The sequence below is a fragment of the Gastrolobium bilobum genome, unplaced genomic scaffold, assembly GCF_033153095.1.
Source record: "Gastrolobium bilobum isolate Gb01-03AN ecotype WA unplaced genomic scaffold, APGP_CSIRO_Gbil_v1 utg943, whole genome shotgun sequence".
Lineage (NCBI taxonomy): Eukaryota > Viridiplantae > Streptophyta > Magnoliopsida > Fabales > Fabaceae > Gastrolobium > Gastrolobium bilobum.
The window spans coordinates 89,885-109,110 of record NW_026896272.1 but is presented as its reverse complement, the minus strand read 5'-3'; the positions used below and the strand labels follow the sequence as shown (position 1 = coordinate 109,110).

Here is a 19,226-nt window from a genome sequence, read left to right as displayed (position 1 = left end):
GAAATAGCATCTTTTTTTTTTTAAAAAAAAAAATGGCCACTTAGGTAATATTCTTAACACAACTTACAATAATTGTATAGATCCATAAATACATTTGGGATTTTTTTATCCGCTCTCTATTATGATCCCAATTCTAAAATCCAAACACAACAAATGAATTGAAACAAATATTCCTTTATATACAAAAGGAAGAAGATTATTATAAAAAAACATAAATACACTCTTCTGCAAGCCTGCAAGGTCCATCGCAACATCATTAGCAGAAATCACATGACCCAAAAATTGCACCTTAGATAGCCAAAACTCACACTTAGACGGTTTGGCATACAACTATTTTTCTCTCAACACTTGCAATACAGTATTCGAATACTTCTTCAAGGTATCCGAATACTTTTCTTCCCAGAAAAGTATCTCAATACTCCAGCAAGGAGTATTCGATTACCAGAGGACAAGTATTCGAATACTACCCGAAAAGTATTCGAATACTTTTCCTTCAGAATGCAGAAATTCGAACTGTCCTCTGCACAATTCCAACTTTAAGTGTCCAAACGTGATTTCGAGTCCAAAGACTCCCTCAACAGATGTTCATTAGCATGTTATGAACTCAGAAACACATTCCTTTATTCAAATGGTCCAAGTTTTACTTTTTAACCGATTAAACAAGCTTAAATCATCAAAATGACAAAGAGGTGATCATGTCTCACCTCCAATGCTCAAAACTCAGAAAATGACTCCTCCTTGAAGCTCCCAACAAGGCTCAAAGGTTCTGACTTTGCCAAGCCACAAAAATGTACTACAAGGTTGGACCTTTCCCCACCAAGATGGGTCCTTGAAGCACTATAGAGGATGAAACTATTCCTTCCCGTACACAACCACTAAAACAACAACACTACCCCACCGAACAGATGCTACAACTCAGAATGAAGCATCACACACCCTCACAAGACCAACTACTCAGTGTTTACAAGGTTAAAGGTGGATAATCTCTCATAAAAGTGGTGCCTTGAAGGATTTTGTGAAGAAAAGACAATGGAACAATGAAGAAGAAGAGAGGCAGCAGCTACACACACACAACCCACGCAGGAAATGGCTGAGTATCAGCCTAGGGTTGTGTGCAAGTGGCTATTTATAGTCCACTTAAGTTAATCCACACTCTATTAGCATTAATAGCTACGCTTAGCATTTTAATCCCAAACTTAGAATTCTGAACCTACTCATTTTTCTAAGATTTTTCATAATTTTATTTTATTTTTCGCAGCACCTTTTTGGTACACGCTTTTACATAGCCAATGTCAGTTCTGGCACCAGTTCTCATTATTTTGACCTGAAATTTGACATACTAGTCCTATATATTATTTTAGGAATATTCCCACACTTATTATAATTTTTCGGGATACTTTGCCGGTACGCATTTATACTGAAGTAGCAGAACTGGTATCTGCACTTTTCGTCAGAAAAACGACTTTCAGCATTATTAATTACTTACCATATTTATTTAAGCCTTCTCATAATTATTAGGGTCAATTATGGAATTATTTCCTAATTCTAATATTTAAATCAATTTAATTTCCTAAATTAACGGTGCGGGTTCTTACACACATCATACCATCAAACAATCAACAACCAACTGGACACAAATCTGAGAGCATCCATTAGGGATATTATTCCAAGACCCCATCATATAACTCCCGAGATATTCCTAAAGTGTTAATTACTCTAAGACCAACGCCAATGGGAACCCTCACAAAGAATCCCCCAATTTCTACTGATCAAAGAATAAGAAATCAGGTCGCATGGGCAATCAGACCCCATAAGCAATCAGGCTTCTCACGGGCAATCAGGCCCCACAAGCAATCAGGCTTCACAAACAACATTCATATTTCACACAACATATTATATGCATGAATATACTTTATTAAACATTATCACAGGTCACAAATTCCAACCATTCCTTAAGGACACGGTGGAGCACACAAATGGACTAACCGCAGGACAAAGAAGTTTATCTGTAAAAAGTTCCAAGCTCAATCCTCTACAATTGAATCCGAGAAAGACAACCTACAATGATTATACACATAATGATCAACACATATGCTTGATAAACACAAGCAAATTACAAAAAAATAACCCCACACACAAACATCTAGCTGACAGCCAACAAGACAAAAATGTCTTCCATGGTGTTTTAATATCAACAAATCAATCCCATCACTTCAATAACCTTGTCAACCAAATCACTAATACATTCACACACCTCCCATCAAGCCACAACACAATATACAACAATTTTCCTAAAAATTCTCAATATGGCCGAATGTGTACATAATGAGGGCCAAGATAATTTTTAACAATTCACAAGCTTAAAACTCTTATTAAACCTCATCATTTATGATTCAAACAACTACCAATCTAATTACACCATACAATTTCCTTCATAAATCATCAGTCTTTCACCTTAAAAATTTGTCCAAGTGTTCTCACCAAAATCACTTAATTTTTTATTGGATTTCTACCGTTTATTTATCCATACAAACAATAAATTCCAAAGGGACATAGCCATAAAACCTCTTAAACTATACCCACTAAGATACACATCCATTATGTCTTCAAAAATTTCAAGAATCACAAAGGTTTTCCAAACGATATTTTGAACATATTTTCACCGATTATTTTTAATCCTTATCATTCTTTCCAATTGCAACCAAGTTCAAAAACCACTTTGACATCACTATTCAAGCTTACATCTTTCATGAAAACCTAGATATTAAATCACCACAAAACAAGATGAAAGTAAAATTTTCTCACCACAAAGGTCTTCACAATGAACTAAGGAATCACTACACCAAAAGCGGGATTTAGCAGCAGTTTGTTTTGGATTTAGCGGCGGTTTGAATCACCACTAAAAAATCCAGTGGCCAATTCAAAACTAACTCTGAAAATGGTGACGTTAAATAACTAAGCGATGATTTACTGAAACCGTCAAAATAACATCAGCTAAAAAAACCGACGAAGAATGTATTGAAACCGCCATCAATTATTAGAATAAAATAAATAATTTGTATTTATAGCAACGGTTTAGAACCGCCGTCTAATCATGTAATTCATTTAATTTTTATATTTTTAATTAAATTTTTGTGGTGGTTACAAAGATTATATATAATTTTTTTAGTAAACATAAATATTTTAAACATACACTGAATTATATAATTCATTTAAATTATATAATTTGACTCAAACTTTTGCAGTGATTTCATTGATCATAAATACATTCATTGTTTATAATCAAACCTTCATTATAACATTAAATATATTAAAAAAACTAAATACAATTATAAAATAAATACACATAATAAAATCAATTTAAAAAGTCTAACATTAAAAATTAATAGATCCAAATATATTACAAAAATAAAGTACATAAGTCTTTTGCAAATTAATAATAAAATTAGTCACAATGTCAATACAACTACAAATGTTTAAACATAAGCGATCTATTATGGCTAATGAGTAATAGAATGTGAAGTAGGTTGAGCACGAGAATATTGCTCCGCTACCTGCATTAAAATTAAATGAATAATATTTTTAGCACAAATACAAAAAAAAAATTAAATACTTACAAAAGAAATCCCAACTTACTTGATCATTAATAACAGTAGTTAATTCAACAAGTATAGGTAAAGACATATTTTGATACAATTTAGCAAGCATGACTCCCATTGATTTTCTTTTCTGAACTTTTAACTAGGGTTGGCAAAACGGGCCAACCCGGCTCGACCCGGCCCGACCCGCATTCAGCCCGAAAAAAATGAGTCGGGTCGGGTTGGCTCGAAAAAAAAAATGAGCCAGAAAACCCAACCCGGCTCGACCCGAGCCGGGTTAGGGTTGGCTCGCGGGTTGGCTCGATAATCAGCTCGCGGGTTGGCTCGTAAAAAAGCTTACGGGTTGGCTCAAAAAAAGCTCGCGAGTTAGCTCGAAATGATGCTAGTGGGTTGGCTCGCGGGTTGGTTAGCTCAAAATATTGGCTCGCTGGTTGTCTCGCGGGTTGGCTCAAAAACTTTAATTTTTGTGGTTTGTTCTCCTGTATAAAATTATTGTATTTTGCAGTCCAACTACAAGTAGAGTAGTTTACAAAATCCAAAAACATTAAATGAAACACAAACCACTCCACTAATCACAGGAGTCATTTATCATGATTTTCTGAATTACTCTAACTCACGATAACCATAAAACGTATATAAAGCCAAAAAATAAAAGAAATCCATTATATATTTCAACGATAAGCATCTAAAATCAAAAGCCAATCATGAAAAAAAAGGACCTGCAAAAGCGACCAATATAGTAAAGTCCATCAGTGGAGAATCCATCAGTAAAGTCCATTGTATTTTATTAAAAAAAAAAAAAAAAAAGAGTAACCCGCGAGCTGGCTCGTTCAACCTGCGAGCTGGCTCGTTTGAGCTCGGGTTGGCTCGGGTCGGGCTAAATCGAGCTGGCAGCTCATTTTTGCCAACCCAACCCGGCTCGTTTTGTGCGGGTTACGAGCCAACCCGACGGGTTGGCTCATTTTTGCCATCCCTACTTTTAACTATGGGTGAAAGTGGGGTGGGCTGGGCCAAGCTTTGCCCCGAAAATCCCAAACCTACATAAAAAAATTTCAATTTGGCCTGACCCAAGCCTAATACGAGTCTAACTGTTAGCCTGGCTTGGCCCGTTTATAAAAAAACAAATGTCCTGGCCTATCCCGTTAGCCTGTTAATTTTTAACTTCCAAGCAGAACCATGAATCAACTTTACAAAATACTCAAATAAACCAAAAAATCAAAATTTTAACGTCCAAACAGAATCATGAATCACATCAATACTTATACAATCTGTAATTAAGTGACTTTCAAAAGCAAAATGCTCAAACTAAATAACATATATTTCACCTTATCCAACAAACAAATCCAAGCTATGTAAATTAAAATAACTACATGAATCCAACAGACACATCACAATGTTTGTAGTAAGTATAACCTCTCCCAGAAACCTTTTAATATATTCATATACACAATCTAATATGCTGAGATGTGGGTTCCTCCTATATAAGAAGTAAAATCAGATTTCTATTAAAATATAATTGAATATAATTAAGTTATAAATAATTGCAATTGAATAAATTTATAACTTTTGTTTTTTCTTCAAGGCATACTTATTCTATTTTATTTTATTTAAAATAAATAGTACAATATAGGTCGGCCTGTATGCTTATAGGCCCGGCCTTGTGAAAGTGGATCTACGGCTTTTTTATTAAACAAGCTTTTTCAAGGCCCAAGCCCGGCCTATATTACGAAATATACTAGGTTAGGTTTGGCCTGACATAGGCCGAGCCGTAGGCCCCTGTAGGCCGGCCCGGCCCAGTTTGACCCCTACTTTTAACTATAGCTGTGACTTTAGCTCTTGAACTTCTTGTTGCATGCTTGTGTCGGTAGAGGATCCTCCAATAGAATTACAACAACTACTAACATTGTACCATTGATAACCAAATCCAAAGATTTGTGAAGGACAAACACCAGGTACACCTCTAACTCGTCTAGGATGTTCCTTGCCAAACACTTGGCCAAGAGAATCATTAGGTACGACCGTTGAAGTCACATTTCCTTCACTTTCAATCTCGTTAATCTTCTCCTATATAATTAAGGTTACAAGAAAGAATAATTTATCCAAAAATAAAAAAATAAAGAATGGTCAATCAAAAATAGTTAGATCAACAAGAACATTTGGAGAAAAAATATATATAGAATAAATGATTATAATGTAACCATCATGAATTTCGTATTTCTCCTCTACTAGGTAAAAAGACTCTGTTAACATTATGAATACCTATACAAGATCCCTCTACGTTTATAATATAGAAAAAAAATAGAAAAATTAATACAACTAACTACAAAAAATCCAGAGACAGATACTTGATAATGATAGAGTCACAAAAAAATCCGAACAATAGAAACAAACTAAGAATGAAAAAGACTTGGGTATCCAATGTTAATCTGCGGCTATTACTTACTATGAAAATTAAATGCATGTGTCAAAATGATAGTTTCAATATATTATTAGCTATTAAGCAAGTTATTCAATATTGGACCCATCTAAAAATCTTGGCTGCATCATTTTTAACTGTCATCCAAGATCAATAAGCCAAGGTAAGCAAAAAGAGAGGCTTGGTTGATCCACGGGCTTTAGTTATGTTTTATCCTCAAGAGGTCTTTTTTGCACTATATCTCAATCTAGTGAGGGTTTGAATAAATTTTCACTATACCTCAAGAGCCAATTTTACTAGGATATCAAAGTGAACAAATAATTTGATAAATATTCAAAATTGACACGACTTTCCATTTGAGTTTAACAACCATAAAGGACAACATAATAACTCGTTATTCAATCAAGTCATTAATAACATACTTCAAGGAGAAAAGAAAAAAAATACACATCCACTAACTTATAAATCCACTATTTCAATTTTTATCCAAAATAGTTATTGTTGATTCAGATAAAAACAACTAAGTGAATTTCAAGAGAAGTTTTCTTTAATTTACCCAGCGATGTGGAAGTTATACTTCTAACAGTTATCATATGTTAGTTATGTGGTCCTCTGCTAGTGTTGTTAGCACAACACTCAACATCAATCCCAACCTTGTAGTCGGATAGTTTTCGCCAAAACACTATAAAATTTTGATTGGGTATTACAGAGTATCATCTATTAAATTGTGTACTACTTTTTTTTTTTTGGAAATCAATTGTTTACTACTTTAGAATGTGCTGACCTTGGATAGTGCTTCTGGAGTGTTCGATGGAAGGAAAGAAAAAAGACTACGACCCGGATACTTATTTTATTATGAGATGACACGCGTAAATTGCAAAAATTAGAGAGAGAAAATGAGTTTCTGCTTCAGTTTTATTTGCCTGGTCCTAGTTGTCTCAAAGAAAATTTATTCATTGTGTTATCCTTTTAAGTTTGTGAAAAATTTATTCACTATACCTCAAGAGCCAATTTTACTTCTAAAAAAAGTTATGTTAATTAAAAAAATATAAGTAAATGAGAATTGAAACTACAAAAATAAGATCAAATAAAATATTTACACAAACAGTTTGAGCTTCTCTATTGATTTATGTTTCATCTTTCTTCTTATGAGTAATGATATACAAGTTACCCTATTTACTTGTCTGGTTTGACTCATCTATTGCATTAAAAATATTTTCAAATGTCAACATCACATAATGGTGTAAAAAAAGAAGTAAAAAGAGCATTATTATGAAATGTTATCTAATACTTACAATTTCTACGGCTCTTTTCCTAAGCTTTTTAGAACCACTAGTGTGGTTAATTATAAGCTTGGTTCTATTGAGAGCATTCTTTTCACATATCTACTGCAAAAAAAAAAAATTACATTTGTATAGAATTTGAAAAATATAGAAATATTAAATGCAATTGTATGTGAGTCTTTTTATTCGATCTGTAATCTATAAATGAATCCCACTCAGTTTTTGTGATTGACAATGGGGGATTACTAATATTTTCTTCATGACTTTTGGTCGAATCATGATACTTATCGAACAATCTTTTTCTATTTTCCTTCCACTTCTTATAATATCCTTAATTATATATGCATATGCAACAGCTTCGTGGATGGGTTCCCACCATAATTTTGCCTTAACAAATAAATTCAATAACATAAAATACATTGTTATTATGCTAACAATTATGTAAAATATGTAATTAGTAAAGAAATTACTAAAACATATACCTTTATTATCTACCCAAACTTTATCCTTAAAAGATGTTTTGGGAACTTTACGCTTACTTTTAAAACTAATAGGAAGGAATTTATGGTCTGCCCGTAACCGACCCAGAAATATCCCTAATCGGCCATCAACATCTATACCACATAGGGTATGTTCATCAAAAGGAATAATAACCCTTTCTGTAGTTGGTAGCAACCAAAGATCGCTAATCGTTAAATGAGCTTTTCTCATCTTTCCTTTATCATCTGAACAAAAATAAAGTTAATCACTGTAAGTTCAGTTTAAGAAATGAGTATGATAAAGTAATAGAATAGTGAATAACAAAATTATTTGTGTTTACTAATAATCTTTTTAAAATATATATAAATACTTATTTTAATTTATTTATTTTTTAAAAAAAGATAATGTAAAAATAAAGAGTAAAAGATGTACCTGGTAATATAGTCAACTATAGCATTGTCAACAAACACAATGCATTGCTCACTATAGAGCTAAAGCTAATCAGTATTGACACACTTCACAAAATAAAGAGAAAATAACAAATCAAATGGACAATAAAGAAAATACTATATTTTCGATTCAATAGAAAAACAAAATAACAAGCTGATACTTGGGGTTATATCCTGTGTAATAGAGCAATTAATAAATCAGATATTTACCATACTAGGTTTATATTTACAACATTAGGTGTTGTAAATATAATTTTTATATGCTTAACCTGTTCATCTAATTTTTATATGGTTAAGCTTGAAAGTTCGAAATGGCCTTGAAGGCCGATGCATGCGAGAGGGAAAAACAAAAATTTTCTTTGCAGAATATACATGCACATCAAGATCATGCTTTAGGAAAGCATGATGTTACCTTGTTCGTGAAATCACCAGATGATCAAGGTCGGTCTGAAGGGTTCAGACCCTCTAACGTTGATCCACACCACCCACTCGTCTAGGTGCAAGAACTCCTTCTTGTGAAGCCACCGGATGATCACCACAAAGAGGCTTGCTAGGCGCTCTATGTGTGAAGGTGGAGGCTAGGTGAAAGTGTTTGAAAAAGTGAAGCTCTCAATGTGAAAGTTTCACAAGTGGCGCAGGAGAAAGGAGAGAATAGGCTAGGTTTTTAGAAAAACCCTTGGAGGAACAACTGATCACATAGGCGCATAAGAGGAAAGTATTTAAAATAAAATACCAATCAGATTTTTCTCCTAAAAATCTGATCATTAGGCGCCAGATTGGAGAGAGAGAAGTGGAGCTGTTTTATTTCAAAAATTGCTAACAGCCTCCTAGAATATTCTCTTGAGAATTGGTTCAAAACCTATTCAAAATTCTGATCAGAAATCTTCATAAGATCAGCTATATGGTGCGCCCCATATAGCCCAAAAAGGTGACCAGATACATCTGAGTAGTTGCATTCAAATTTGAATCAACTCACTTAGATTTTCTCCCAACTGACTGAATCTTCTGGAGCTGATTTTGATGAGCAAATCTTGCTCACCAACAACCAAATCAGCGCCATATATGGCCTTGGATCTTGTCCAAAAGATTCTCTCATGATACTAGTGATTTGTTCCAACAAGATCTCATCTTATCCTTTTGTTATGAAACAACCTTTCATAGGCAATTCAAATTCAAATTCAAATATTTGAATTCAAACATTCAAATATTCAAATTCAAATTTCAAATTTTCAAATTTCAAAATTCAAATTTCAAAATTCGAATTCAAAATCCAAATTTCAAAATTCAAATTCAAATTTCAAATTTCAAATTCAAAATTCGAATTTCGAAATTCAAATTCAAAATTCAAAATTTCAAAATTCAACTTTCAAATTCCAAAATTCAAAATTTAAATGTTTGATAATTAATTTAACTAATTAAATTAATTAGTAATGTCTTGGACTATCCAAGCCTATTACAATGAACCACGCGCCCTCCACCCCTTTAGGTGGAGTTCCAAACAACTTCTTGGGCTAATAACTATTATTAGGCCCAATACCTTTAATGCTAGAGCATCTAGACAATTAGGTGTTTGTGTGTGACCCATTAGGTCCAACTTAGCCACTGACATAAATGGGCTTGGGCCCAATAAGCCCACAACCCATCTAATGACAACACAGAGCACTAGCAATGCTTTGTTGCCCCAGAACTAGTTAGATTAATGATTTGATCATCCTATTAAACATATTTGGTTGCCGTATATATTTCCTTTCGTCTCGGTTACCTTCCCATAAAACCTAGGGTAAGGAAGCGTATCAACCCCTGCGGTTTAGGGTAAGCTTTATTCGAAATAGGGAATCTTCAATTTACAGACTCTAAAGGCAGATCATCTCATGATCTCTTTTACTATGCATAGATTCTCGAGTCCCTGTAAATGTCATCCCGATTTCTCCGGTTTACAGATAACCTAATCTCTCACAGAGATTTGACGAATTCCTTCAGCTTATCACCCTAGCCCTGTGTTCTTTCTGGACAAGCCCAACAGTATACCTATGAGTCTCCATGTTTCAAGCAGACGAGGTGCACAATCAAAGCATGCCTTCTAGAACACAGTCTAGGTAATAACTTCTGGTCTTAGGAAAGACATACCCAAATATAAAGAGACTACTCTAATGATACTCTCTGTGAGAGTTCCTCATAGAGTCTCTTTGTGGGTCCGTTCAGTGCGAGCTATACCCTTATAGGTCCACCCACGACTTTAGCTAAGACATCTCCATATCTGTAGCACATGAGGTCTATACCTTGTATCCATATACAAATAGATAAGTCGTGCTAGTCTTACCCGAGATTACTGACCTCATTCTCAGTATCTCTAGACTAGGAACATAAAATTAGGAATAAACATCTGGTATTCTTGAATCCTCATGATTGTGATCTCATCACAGATACTCAAGAGATACCTATTTTATTCCACGGGGTTTATCAAGTTATTCATAATATATTAATATTAATATCGAGACATAATTATGAAACAAGATAAAGAGTGTTTTTATTTATTTGCGACAATATTAAAAAGGTCTACATCTATGTCCTTATTTAATCATAAGATTGTCTCTAGGACACCCAAATACTAACAAAGCTTGGCTTGATGATTTTAAAATGCCCACCTTGAGTTAGTGGTGTTGGTCGATTGGAACTAACACAAGTTATTTAATAACTATTAGCTTTTTCACTAATAGTTACTACTTGTATTTCATTTTTCAAGTGCACCATGCAGTCTATAACCTTGGAACCTTTGTAATAGGTATTTTTACTGGTTTGCTCGCTTTTAAAAATTAGCAGTGTTTGTTCTCAGCAAGGGACTAACACATTTAGAACTATTTCAGGTATACAGCAGAAAACTCAGTGAAATTCGGGGCTCCTCGGGATACTGATCACCCTGAACTCAGACAACCACTAGCTATGGAAGTTTGGGAGTCTATATTGCAAACAACTAAACTAGGGTCTAAGATTACAGTATTAACCAATGAACCCTTGACTAATTTGGCAAAGGTTGTAGCGGTGAAAAACATAAGCTCTAGAATTCAAGTTATAGTATATATTTGTTATCATCTTTTTGAAATAGTTGTGTATCTACAAGAGCAATAAGTTACTATGCAGGTGGACTTGAGAGAAATCCCAGAAATTTTTTTGAGTCATTTTGATAAAAGTTAACTTTTTGCCAAAAGGAAACACTAAATTGAATATTCAAACTTAATTCTGAATTTAACATTACAGTTCTGATGATTATTATAATATGCATACTGATGAGATTGAATAATAATTCCAAAATGTTGCAATAGGTTTATGTAGTGGGGGGACACATAAGCAGGAATGCCAATGACAAAGGAAATGTCTTTTCAGTTCCTTCCAATCAATACACAGAATTCAATATATTCCTGGATCCCTTAGCAGCCAAGACAATGTTTGAATCAAAAGTTAACATCACACTTATTCCACTCAGTACCCAGCGCAGGGTCAGTTTATTTTCAACTATCATAGGCTGGTTGAATGGGACACCAAAGACACCCGAGGCTGTGTTTTCCAAGCATATTTTGTCTAGACTATACTATTTGAAGCAAATCCACAACAGATATCAGCATATTATTACTTGATTTTTAGTTAGATGAATCTATACTTCTATGTTACTGTATGCACAAGTATAATAACTGGTGTGTATATGCAAACAAGTAACTTATGCAAGAACACAGCAAACATCTCACATGCCTACATGACCCACTTTTCTGACATGTGTCTCATTATGGTTACCTCACAATGTGAATCGGGAAGCCTTCCTCTCATATAATAGTTGGCTGTTAGGATACGAAGATCCAGTAGGATTAGGAAACCTTCTTCGGTGCTCACTGACTTTGTAACTTGATGAATGTTTTCCTTCTGGTATCAGTAAGTGGGTATAGGGTGGTTAAGTAGTGATATCACACGTGTACTCTCTTGCAAGTGATCTTAGGTGGTTAGTTAGTTATACCACATGTGTACATGAAAGGGTCGATTGGATTAGTGTTGAGGGGTATATAACATTTGTAATAAACGATTGAAGCATTCATTCAATATCAATACACAGGAATTCTGTTTCTTCCTTTCTCTTTCGTTTTCTGTTCTGTTCCTTAGGTTTCTGAAACCTAACATTGGTGCTTTCATTTCATTCTCCAATTCTTGCTTCCATGACGAAGGTTCAAGAACTATCGGAGGAGTTGCATTCTTTTCAGCAACGAGTGGACACAAATCTGGAAGAGCTTCGCATGCAAGCCACGGTGCAAGCTAATGACACCAGAAACCAGATTTCTATACTAGTTTTACATATGCAACAATTACAGGAAACTATTATGGCTAATCAACTGCAGAGGCAGGGTAATTCCAATACTTATTCTTCTTCTGTTCCGCACAATTCCTATCGACCAGAAACCATGGATCATCGTTCTTTGCTTAAGGGTGTTCGCATGGAGATTCCAGTGTTCAATGGCACTGATCCTAATAATTGGATTTTCAAAGCTGAGCTTTTCTTCACTTTACAGTTGATTCCGGATGAAACAAAGGTTGCTTTGGCTGGGTTGAAAATGGAGGGCATGGCTGCCTCTTGGTTTCAATGGACCTTCAACACGGGTAAGGCTCGGGCTTGGCCTGATTTTACTGCTGCTCTTCGCCAACGCTTTGGCATTTCGGGTTTTACAAATCTGAAAGGTGCTTTGTCCAAGTTGACTCAAACATCTTCTCTTCGTTTTTACATTCAACAGTTTGAAGCATTAGTTAACCAAATACCTGAATTATATGATGATCTTCTCATGAACTTTTTTGTTTCGGGTCTTCAATCTGAATTACGTAGTGTTGTTCAGTTGAGGGAACCTCTGTCCTTATATCAAGCCATTCAATTGGCCATGGCTTATAATGATCATTTTGGGGATTTGAAAACTTCTTTCCAAGGTGCATCTAAGAAGTTCTTTTCCAAATATGTTCCTGCTTTAGACAGTAATCCTGTGTTACCTAATACATCTCCAAGTTCTAATGTACCTCGACCAATGAGTAGTACCACACATAGATTGTCCTTGCTAGCTCCTAATCCAATGAAGAGGGTTATGAATGCTGATTTACATAAGAGGAGAGAGTTGGGTCTTTGTTATACATGTGATGACAAATGGAGTTCTAAGCACATCTGTCCAAACAAAAATAAGTTGATGCTTTTGGTGGGAGAGGAGGATGTGGTTGATCAGGACTTGGATGAGGAACATATCGTTTGGCAAGCTAAAAAGTCTATTGGTGAAGCAACAGATGCTTCTCTTCATGCATTGAGGGACAATAATCATTACCGTGCCTTAATGTTTACTTCTGCATTGGCAGGTATGGATTTCTCCATCTTAGTTGATTCAGGTAGCACCCATAATTTCATACAACACCATCTAGCTGTAAAATTGTCTTTACCAATGATAAATTCCCATAGAATTCGTGTATTTTTTGGAAATGGTGATGTTATGTACTCTGAAAAAAGGTGTCTAAAGGTACCTTTGTTGATTCAAGGGCACAAGTTTGTGTGTAATCTCTGGGTTTTGGATCTTTCTGACATCAACATCATTTTGGGTATGCCTTGGTTGGAACAGTTAGGGAAGGTTACTCATTACTATATCAGTAAGTCAATGGAATTTGTTTGGGATGGAAAATCAATTTTGTTACAAGGTATTAATGCAGTGGTTGTTTCTTCTAGTTTGAATACATTTCTTACTCAGGAATGGGCAAGTTGTAATGTTCTGCCTGCAGACACTGCTTCTTCTCTAGAGGCTGCAATTATTCCTGAGTTGTTAGCTCTGCAAGCTGAAATCCATCCCCTTATCTGGTCCATTTTATTGAAGTTTCAGCAGGTGTTCTCATTACCTAGTGGTTTGCCACCATTCAGAGGGTTAGATCATTCGATTCATTTAGAAGCAGGTACTGTAACACCCTGTATATATCAGGTAATGTTATCATACTATCGTATTAAGCTGCGCTTAATTAAAAATGCGGAATATCTTTTTCTTTCCAATTATGATGTCATTATCATTACCAACTTGCTTATTAATCAATTAATAAAACATTGCCTGTATGTAATTGCAATAAAACAGCTAACTGAAATACCTCATAACATAGATAATATAAGTGTGTCTCTAGAAATCACGGAACTACCACAAGTAGGCCGGACCAACTAGCAGGTTATACAACTCCAATCTAAAAGTACTAACAGAAAGTGTCATGGACAATCCACATGCTCACTCAAATAAGGCAACAAGCCTAACATCAGTCTCAACAACAACATAATCATAAATAGCGAAAAACATAAATAACATCCAAATCCAGTCATGCCAGCATATAAACAGTAATCATCCTCAACTAAGCTCTGGCCTCTCGCCGCCAGAGACATCAGCCCCTAAATTACCTGAACCTGAAATAAGCATTCCCCAAACGTAGGGTGAGATCTCTAAACAAGAAATCTCAGTAAGGCAAGGGTTCCTCAAGGATCTTCCACCCCAAGCTCACTTACATGTGCAATATAAGTTTAAAATCAGTTCATCAATATCATTTCTAAAACAGTGCGATGCAGCAGATAATCATGTCATGTGTGTCAATTCTATTCTACTGGCCAGAGAAATGCAGGATTTACATACGCCAAATACCCACACTAGTGCAAGACGCTACTTGCATCCACCCCGGATCACCGTCTTGTATGGCGCTACATACTCAGGTTTACCGTCAAGATGGAACAACACATGCATATTAAAAGCCATTACACATAAAGCTCAACAGCATTTCAAATATTCAAAGCATGTAACACAGCATGCATACAACCATACCCCCATGGGACATGGTGGAACCACAACATGGCTAAACCGAGGACACGAAAGCTTACCTTGTAAGCTAGCTATCCAAACCAAGAGTCCACACAGCTCAAGGCCCACAAACAGCACAATTACAATCTGCCCATACCATAATTACTCATCAATAATCATAGCTCAGATTACATTAAGTGATTAAGTCTTTCCTACCCATTTTAACTCATTACATGCTGTTTCTGCATGAAGTATTCGAATACTTCACGAGTAGTATTCGAATACTCCAGCTCTCCAGAAAGTATTCGATTACTTTCATTAAAGTATTCGAATACTACCAAGTATCCGAATACTTATCCTTACTGTATTCGAATACTCTCCAGTATTTGAATACTTCTTCAAAGGTATCTGAATACTTTTCTTCCCAGAAAAGTATTCCAATACTCCTACCATGAGTATTCGACTACCAGATAAAGTAAATTAAAAATTCTCTTACTCCCAAAGTTACCAAGAAATCCCTCTTCTATTCCAATAAAAAGAAAGGAAGAAAAAGAAAGAAACACCCATGTGGACAGTTGGTCCGTGTGGAAACCATGCGGGCATGTGCCTTATACAATTGACAATGTTGAAATACAAGAACAAATAACGTAGTTTTGCATGTATCATTAGCTCTCTGAGCACGAATATTGACATTCATATGGTGCGAATAAAACATTTGGTACTATAAAGTGAAGAACATTTGGATCCATTCACCAAGTTATTGTATTTCATATAATAATATAAAACATATATATACTAAGGCTTCTCTCTTAACTTATATAATGAAAATAAAAAAGTAAATCAAAAGAGAAAAAAACGGGGTAAATGTGTTAGGTACGTAAGATCTGAAATATTGAAACATAATTTGCAAAATTGATCCAAGTGTTATATATGGATACACGAACTAAGAAACAAACAGGAAACATCATAAATCAAGCTGAGATTTACATAGACCTATATGAAGGGCAAACTAATATCACTTCATGTATAATTGTATATCGAATGAAACAACTATTATTTTCATAATAAAGGCTATTAATACCCACGTTATGAACTCATGGAGCATGTAACTTGTATACAAAGTAAGACAACTAGTAAAATCCATTCATGATGAAGATTGTGATGAAAATAAAATATAGCTCTAAAACTAGCGATTGATTCCAACCTTTCTGGTTTAATGGTTATGTGGGTAATGCTCTACTTCTTTTGCCCCTACCCTGCCCTTCTACTTCCTACAATAAGCTTGCCATTATGCCCTCAATTTACCAAGTAAAACAGGAAAAACAATCAAACTTAAAAGCACTATTAGCCCTGCAAAAATAATAATGGAACCAATTCAAAATCAAGATCATAACCAAATCAGAAAACTCAAATATGCATGCATATTTTTGCTGAAATGGGCGGGATGGAACTAGAAGGAAGGGGAACACCCAACGGGGTGATCCACTAGGCCATGACCTTGCATATAAGCTAATTATTCTCATGAATGCTTCATTCCATGAGTATTATTTGTCAGAATTGCACAATAATAGTTGATACCAACAAATGCAATAGTACCATATTTTAAAGAATAACACAAAAATAGCTTTGAAAGAGGCCAAAAAAATAAATGGAAGACTATGACCTTGCTGAATGTAAAAAATTGATACTCATAAACTGGATATTATTGTTTCAATATATGATATATGCTAATTCTAACATACCTTGATGATCTAATCATGCTCATACATAATATTAAAGCAATTAGATCAAATGCATTAAAATTAAGTTATAAATACCTTTTGCCATTGCTTTTCGAAAATGGGTTGAAGTAGTCCATGAGTCTTTATGAGTCTTCCAAGCTCTAGCTTTCAAGAACATATAGTGTATAGTAATAATTCAAGAGTAAATTTAGGGGCTTTAAAGTTTGAAGCCACACCTTATGTAGACCCTTGCCATCAGGGTGTAAGTCAATAGTGGTGTGCACTAAATGTGGGCTGTTTGGATTCATTTTTTTTACCATTATGCGTGAGTGTGGCTTAAAAAAATGGAGATGGATGGGTATTGTTGTTGAAAATTTGTGGACTACATCCTTGACTTATTCCTCGGTTTGTTACTGAAAATAAAGGTACGAACATTCTCCCACTCAGTCCACATATTCTATCATATACTAGAGTGAGAAACAAAATACATGAATCATAACGATATGTCTTGTAATATATATATGAGTATTATCTTCTATATATTACACTGCATTATATTTCTCAAGTCCATATAACTTAATGAATAAACAAATGTGAATGTGCATAAACTAAATGAAAAACATCACAAGTAGAGTTTCATGAAAATAATATCATTCTTACAATGAAAATAGCATAAGGGAACCAAGTCTCATCCTTTCTACATGATCCTTAAATTTAATGGTTAAAGGATCACCATTCATTAATCCAGTGCTAATGTGCTCAAAACCACTGTTTTATCTTTAACATGTTCTCTTATTGCTTATTCTTAGCCAAAAATATAGCAACTGAATTATCACAATATATCCTTAATGGCATAGAAATAGAATGCATAACTCTAAGCCCAAAAATGAAACTTCTTATCCATACACCATATGAGGTAGCCTTAAAACAAGAAACAAACTCAACCTTTGTAGTGGAAGTAGCAATCAAATTTTGCTTGACAATTCTCCAAAACATGGCTCCACTGGCTAGTATAAAAATATATTTTCAAGTTAATTTTCATTAATAAATGCAACTAACGTAGTTTTAATCTAAGTAGCCAGTCACTTCTAAGCAATCCGTCTATACATCATATTTTCCTTTGTCCCTCAAAGTTATCTCATCATTTTTTTAGCAATTTTCCAGTGGTCTAAACCTAGATTACTTTTTTGATTGCAAAAGTAATATCAGGTCTTGTGCAGATCTAAGCATACATAAGGCTTGCAACAATTGAATAATGGGGAATGTTCTTCATTTGTTCCCTCTCAATATCATTTTTTGGACATTAGCTTAAATCAAACATGTCACCCTTCACAATGGGGGCTACACTTAGTAAACAACATTCATCCTAAATCTTTCCAAAACTTTATTGATATAGGTCTCTTCAGACAAACCAAGAACACCTCTTATTATGTCTCTATGTATCTTGATGCCAATAATGTAAGAGGCATAATCCATATCCTTCATGTAAAAGTTTTTAGAGAGAAATTGTTTCACTTCACATAGAAAACCTTTATCATTGGTTGCAAGGAAAATATCATCCACATATATAATAAGGAAGCAAATTTTTCTCCCACTGACCTTCTAGTATATAATTGATCTATGGAATTTTCTACAAAACCAAATGAAAATATAACATCGTGAAATTTTTTATACCATTAATGAGAGGCTTGTTTCAATTCATATATAAATTTCTTCGGCTTGCACACCAATTGCTCACCATAGGTAGAGGAAAATCCTTCTAGTTGTTTCATATAAACTTCTTCCTCTAGATCTTCATTGGGGAAAGTCTTCTTCAAAACACGATGCACCAATGGAAGAATAACATGTGTAAAGGTGTAGCCATCAAATCAAATGCATGGAAACCAAGAGTCACAACACGTGGATGACCTGAGCCAGTCAGCACTGAGAGGTAGACTGCTCAAATTCCACAAGAGCACAACATGGCACCCCCAATCAAACAAATCCAGACCTCTTCCAAAAGATGCAACCTAGCTACGACCCTTCATTAGCATAACCCCAAGCGAGCCAGTCAGTCACTGCAAGGTTTAGTAACGCGGTGAACTTCCTAACCTACAAAGGAAAGCTAGGTTTCAACCACGAGATACATTGCGTAAGGCGGCCTAAAGCCACTAGCCCATCATCGACAAATAGGACCTCAAGCATAAAGGAACTGAACTTAATTGGGGTACACAAGGCAACATTACATATCAATAATTCAAAATTTCAGACTGCTGGAATGAGGGAAACTGTTTTGGACCCATCTTATGGACCTATAGTTCTCAACAAGTGACAAATTGAAGGGATACGGATAAGTACATTATCATTTCACCAAGGGATATAGGATAAGTCATTTATCCCTTCTTCCTAATAGTCTCACTTCTATCAAGACTCTACATCCACAAGTAACTAATATATAAATAAGGGTTTAAG

The 19,226-nt window shown here is 34.8% G+C and overlaps 1 protein-coding gene across 1 annotated transcript; it reads left to right on the top strand.

The window, feature by feature from the left end:
- Nucleotides 1–12,426: 12,426 nt before the first annotated feature.
- Nucleotides 12,427–19,086, top strand: LOC133298562 (uncharacterized). Its single transcript, XM_061497885.1, has 3 exons — nt 12,427–14,179; nt 18,172–18,233; nt 19,024–19,086. Exons 1-3 carry the CDS (start codon nt 12,427–12,429, stop codon nt 19,084–19,086), a joined length of 1,878 nt encoding a protein of 625 aa, XP_061353869.1.
- Nucleotides 19,087–19,226: the final 140 nt, after the last annotated feature.

Bases quoted from the DNA above. Each gene is read 5' to 3' on its own strand.
- LOC133298562 (XM_061497885.1), top strand. From the start codon at position 12,427: ATGACGAAGGTTCAAGAACTATCGGAGGAGTTGCATTCTTTTCAGCAA. The intron at 14,180-18,171 runs GTACTGTAACAC...TTATTGATATAG, and splicing joins TTCGATTCATTTAGAAGCAG to GTCTCTTCAGACAAACCAAG. The intron at 18,234-19,023 runs GTAAGAGGCATA...TCAAAATTTCAG, and splicing joins TGTATCTTGATGCCAATAAT to ACTGCTGGAATGAGGGAAAC.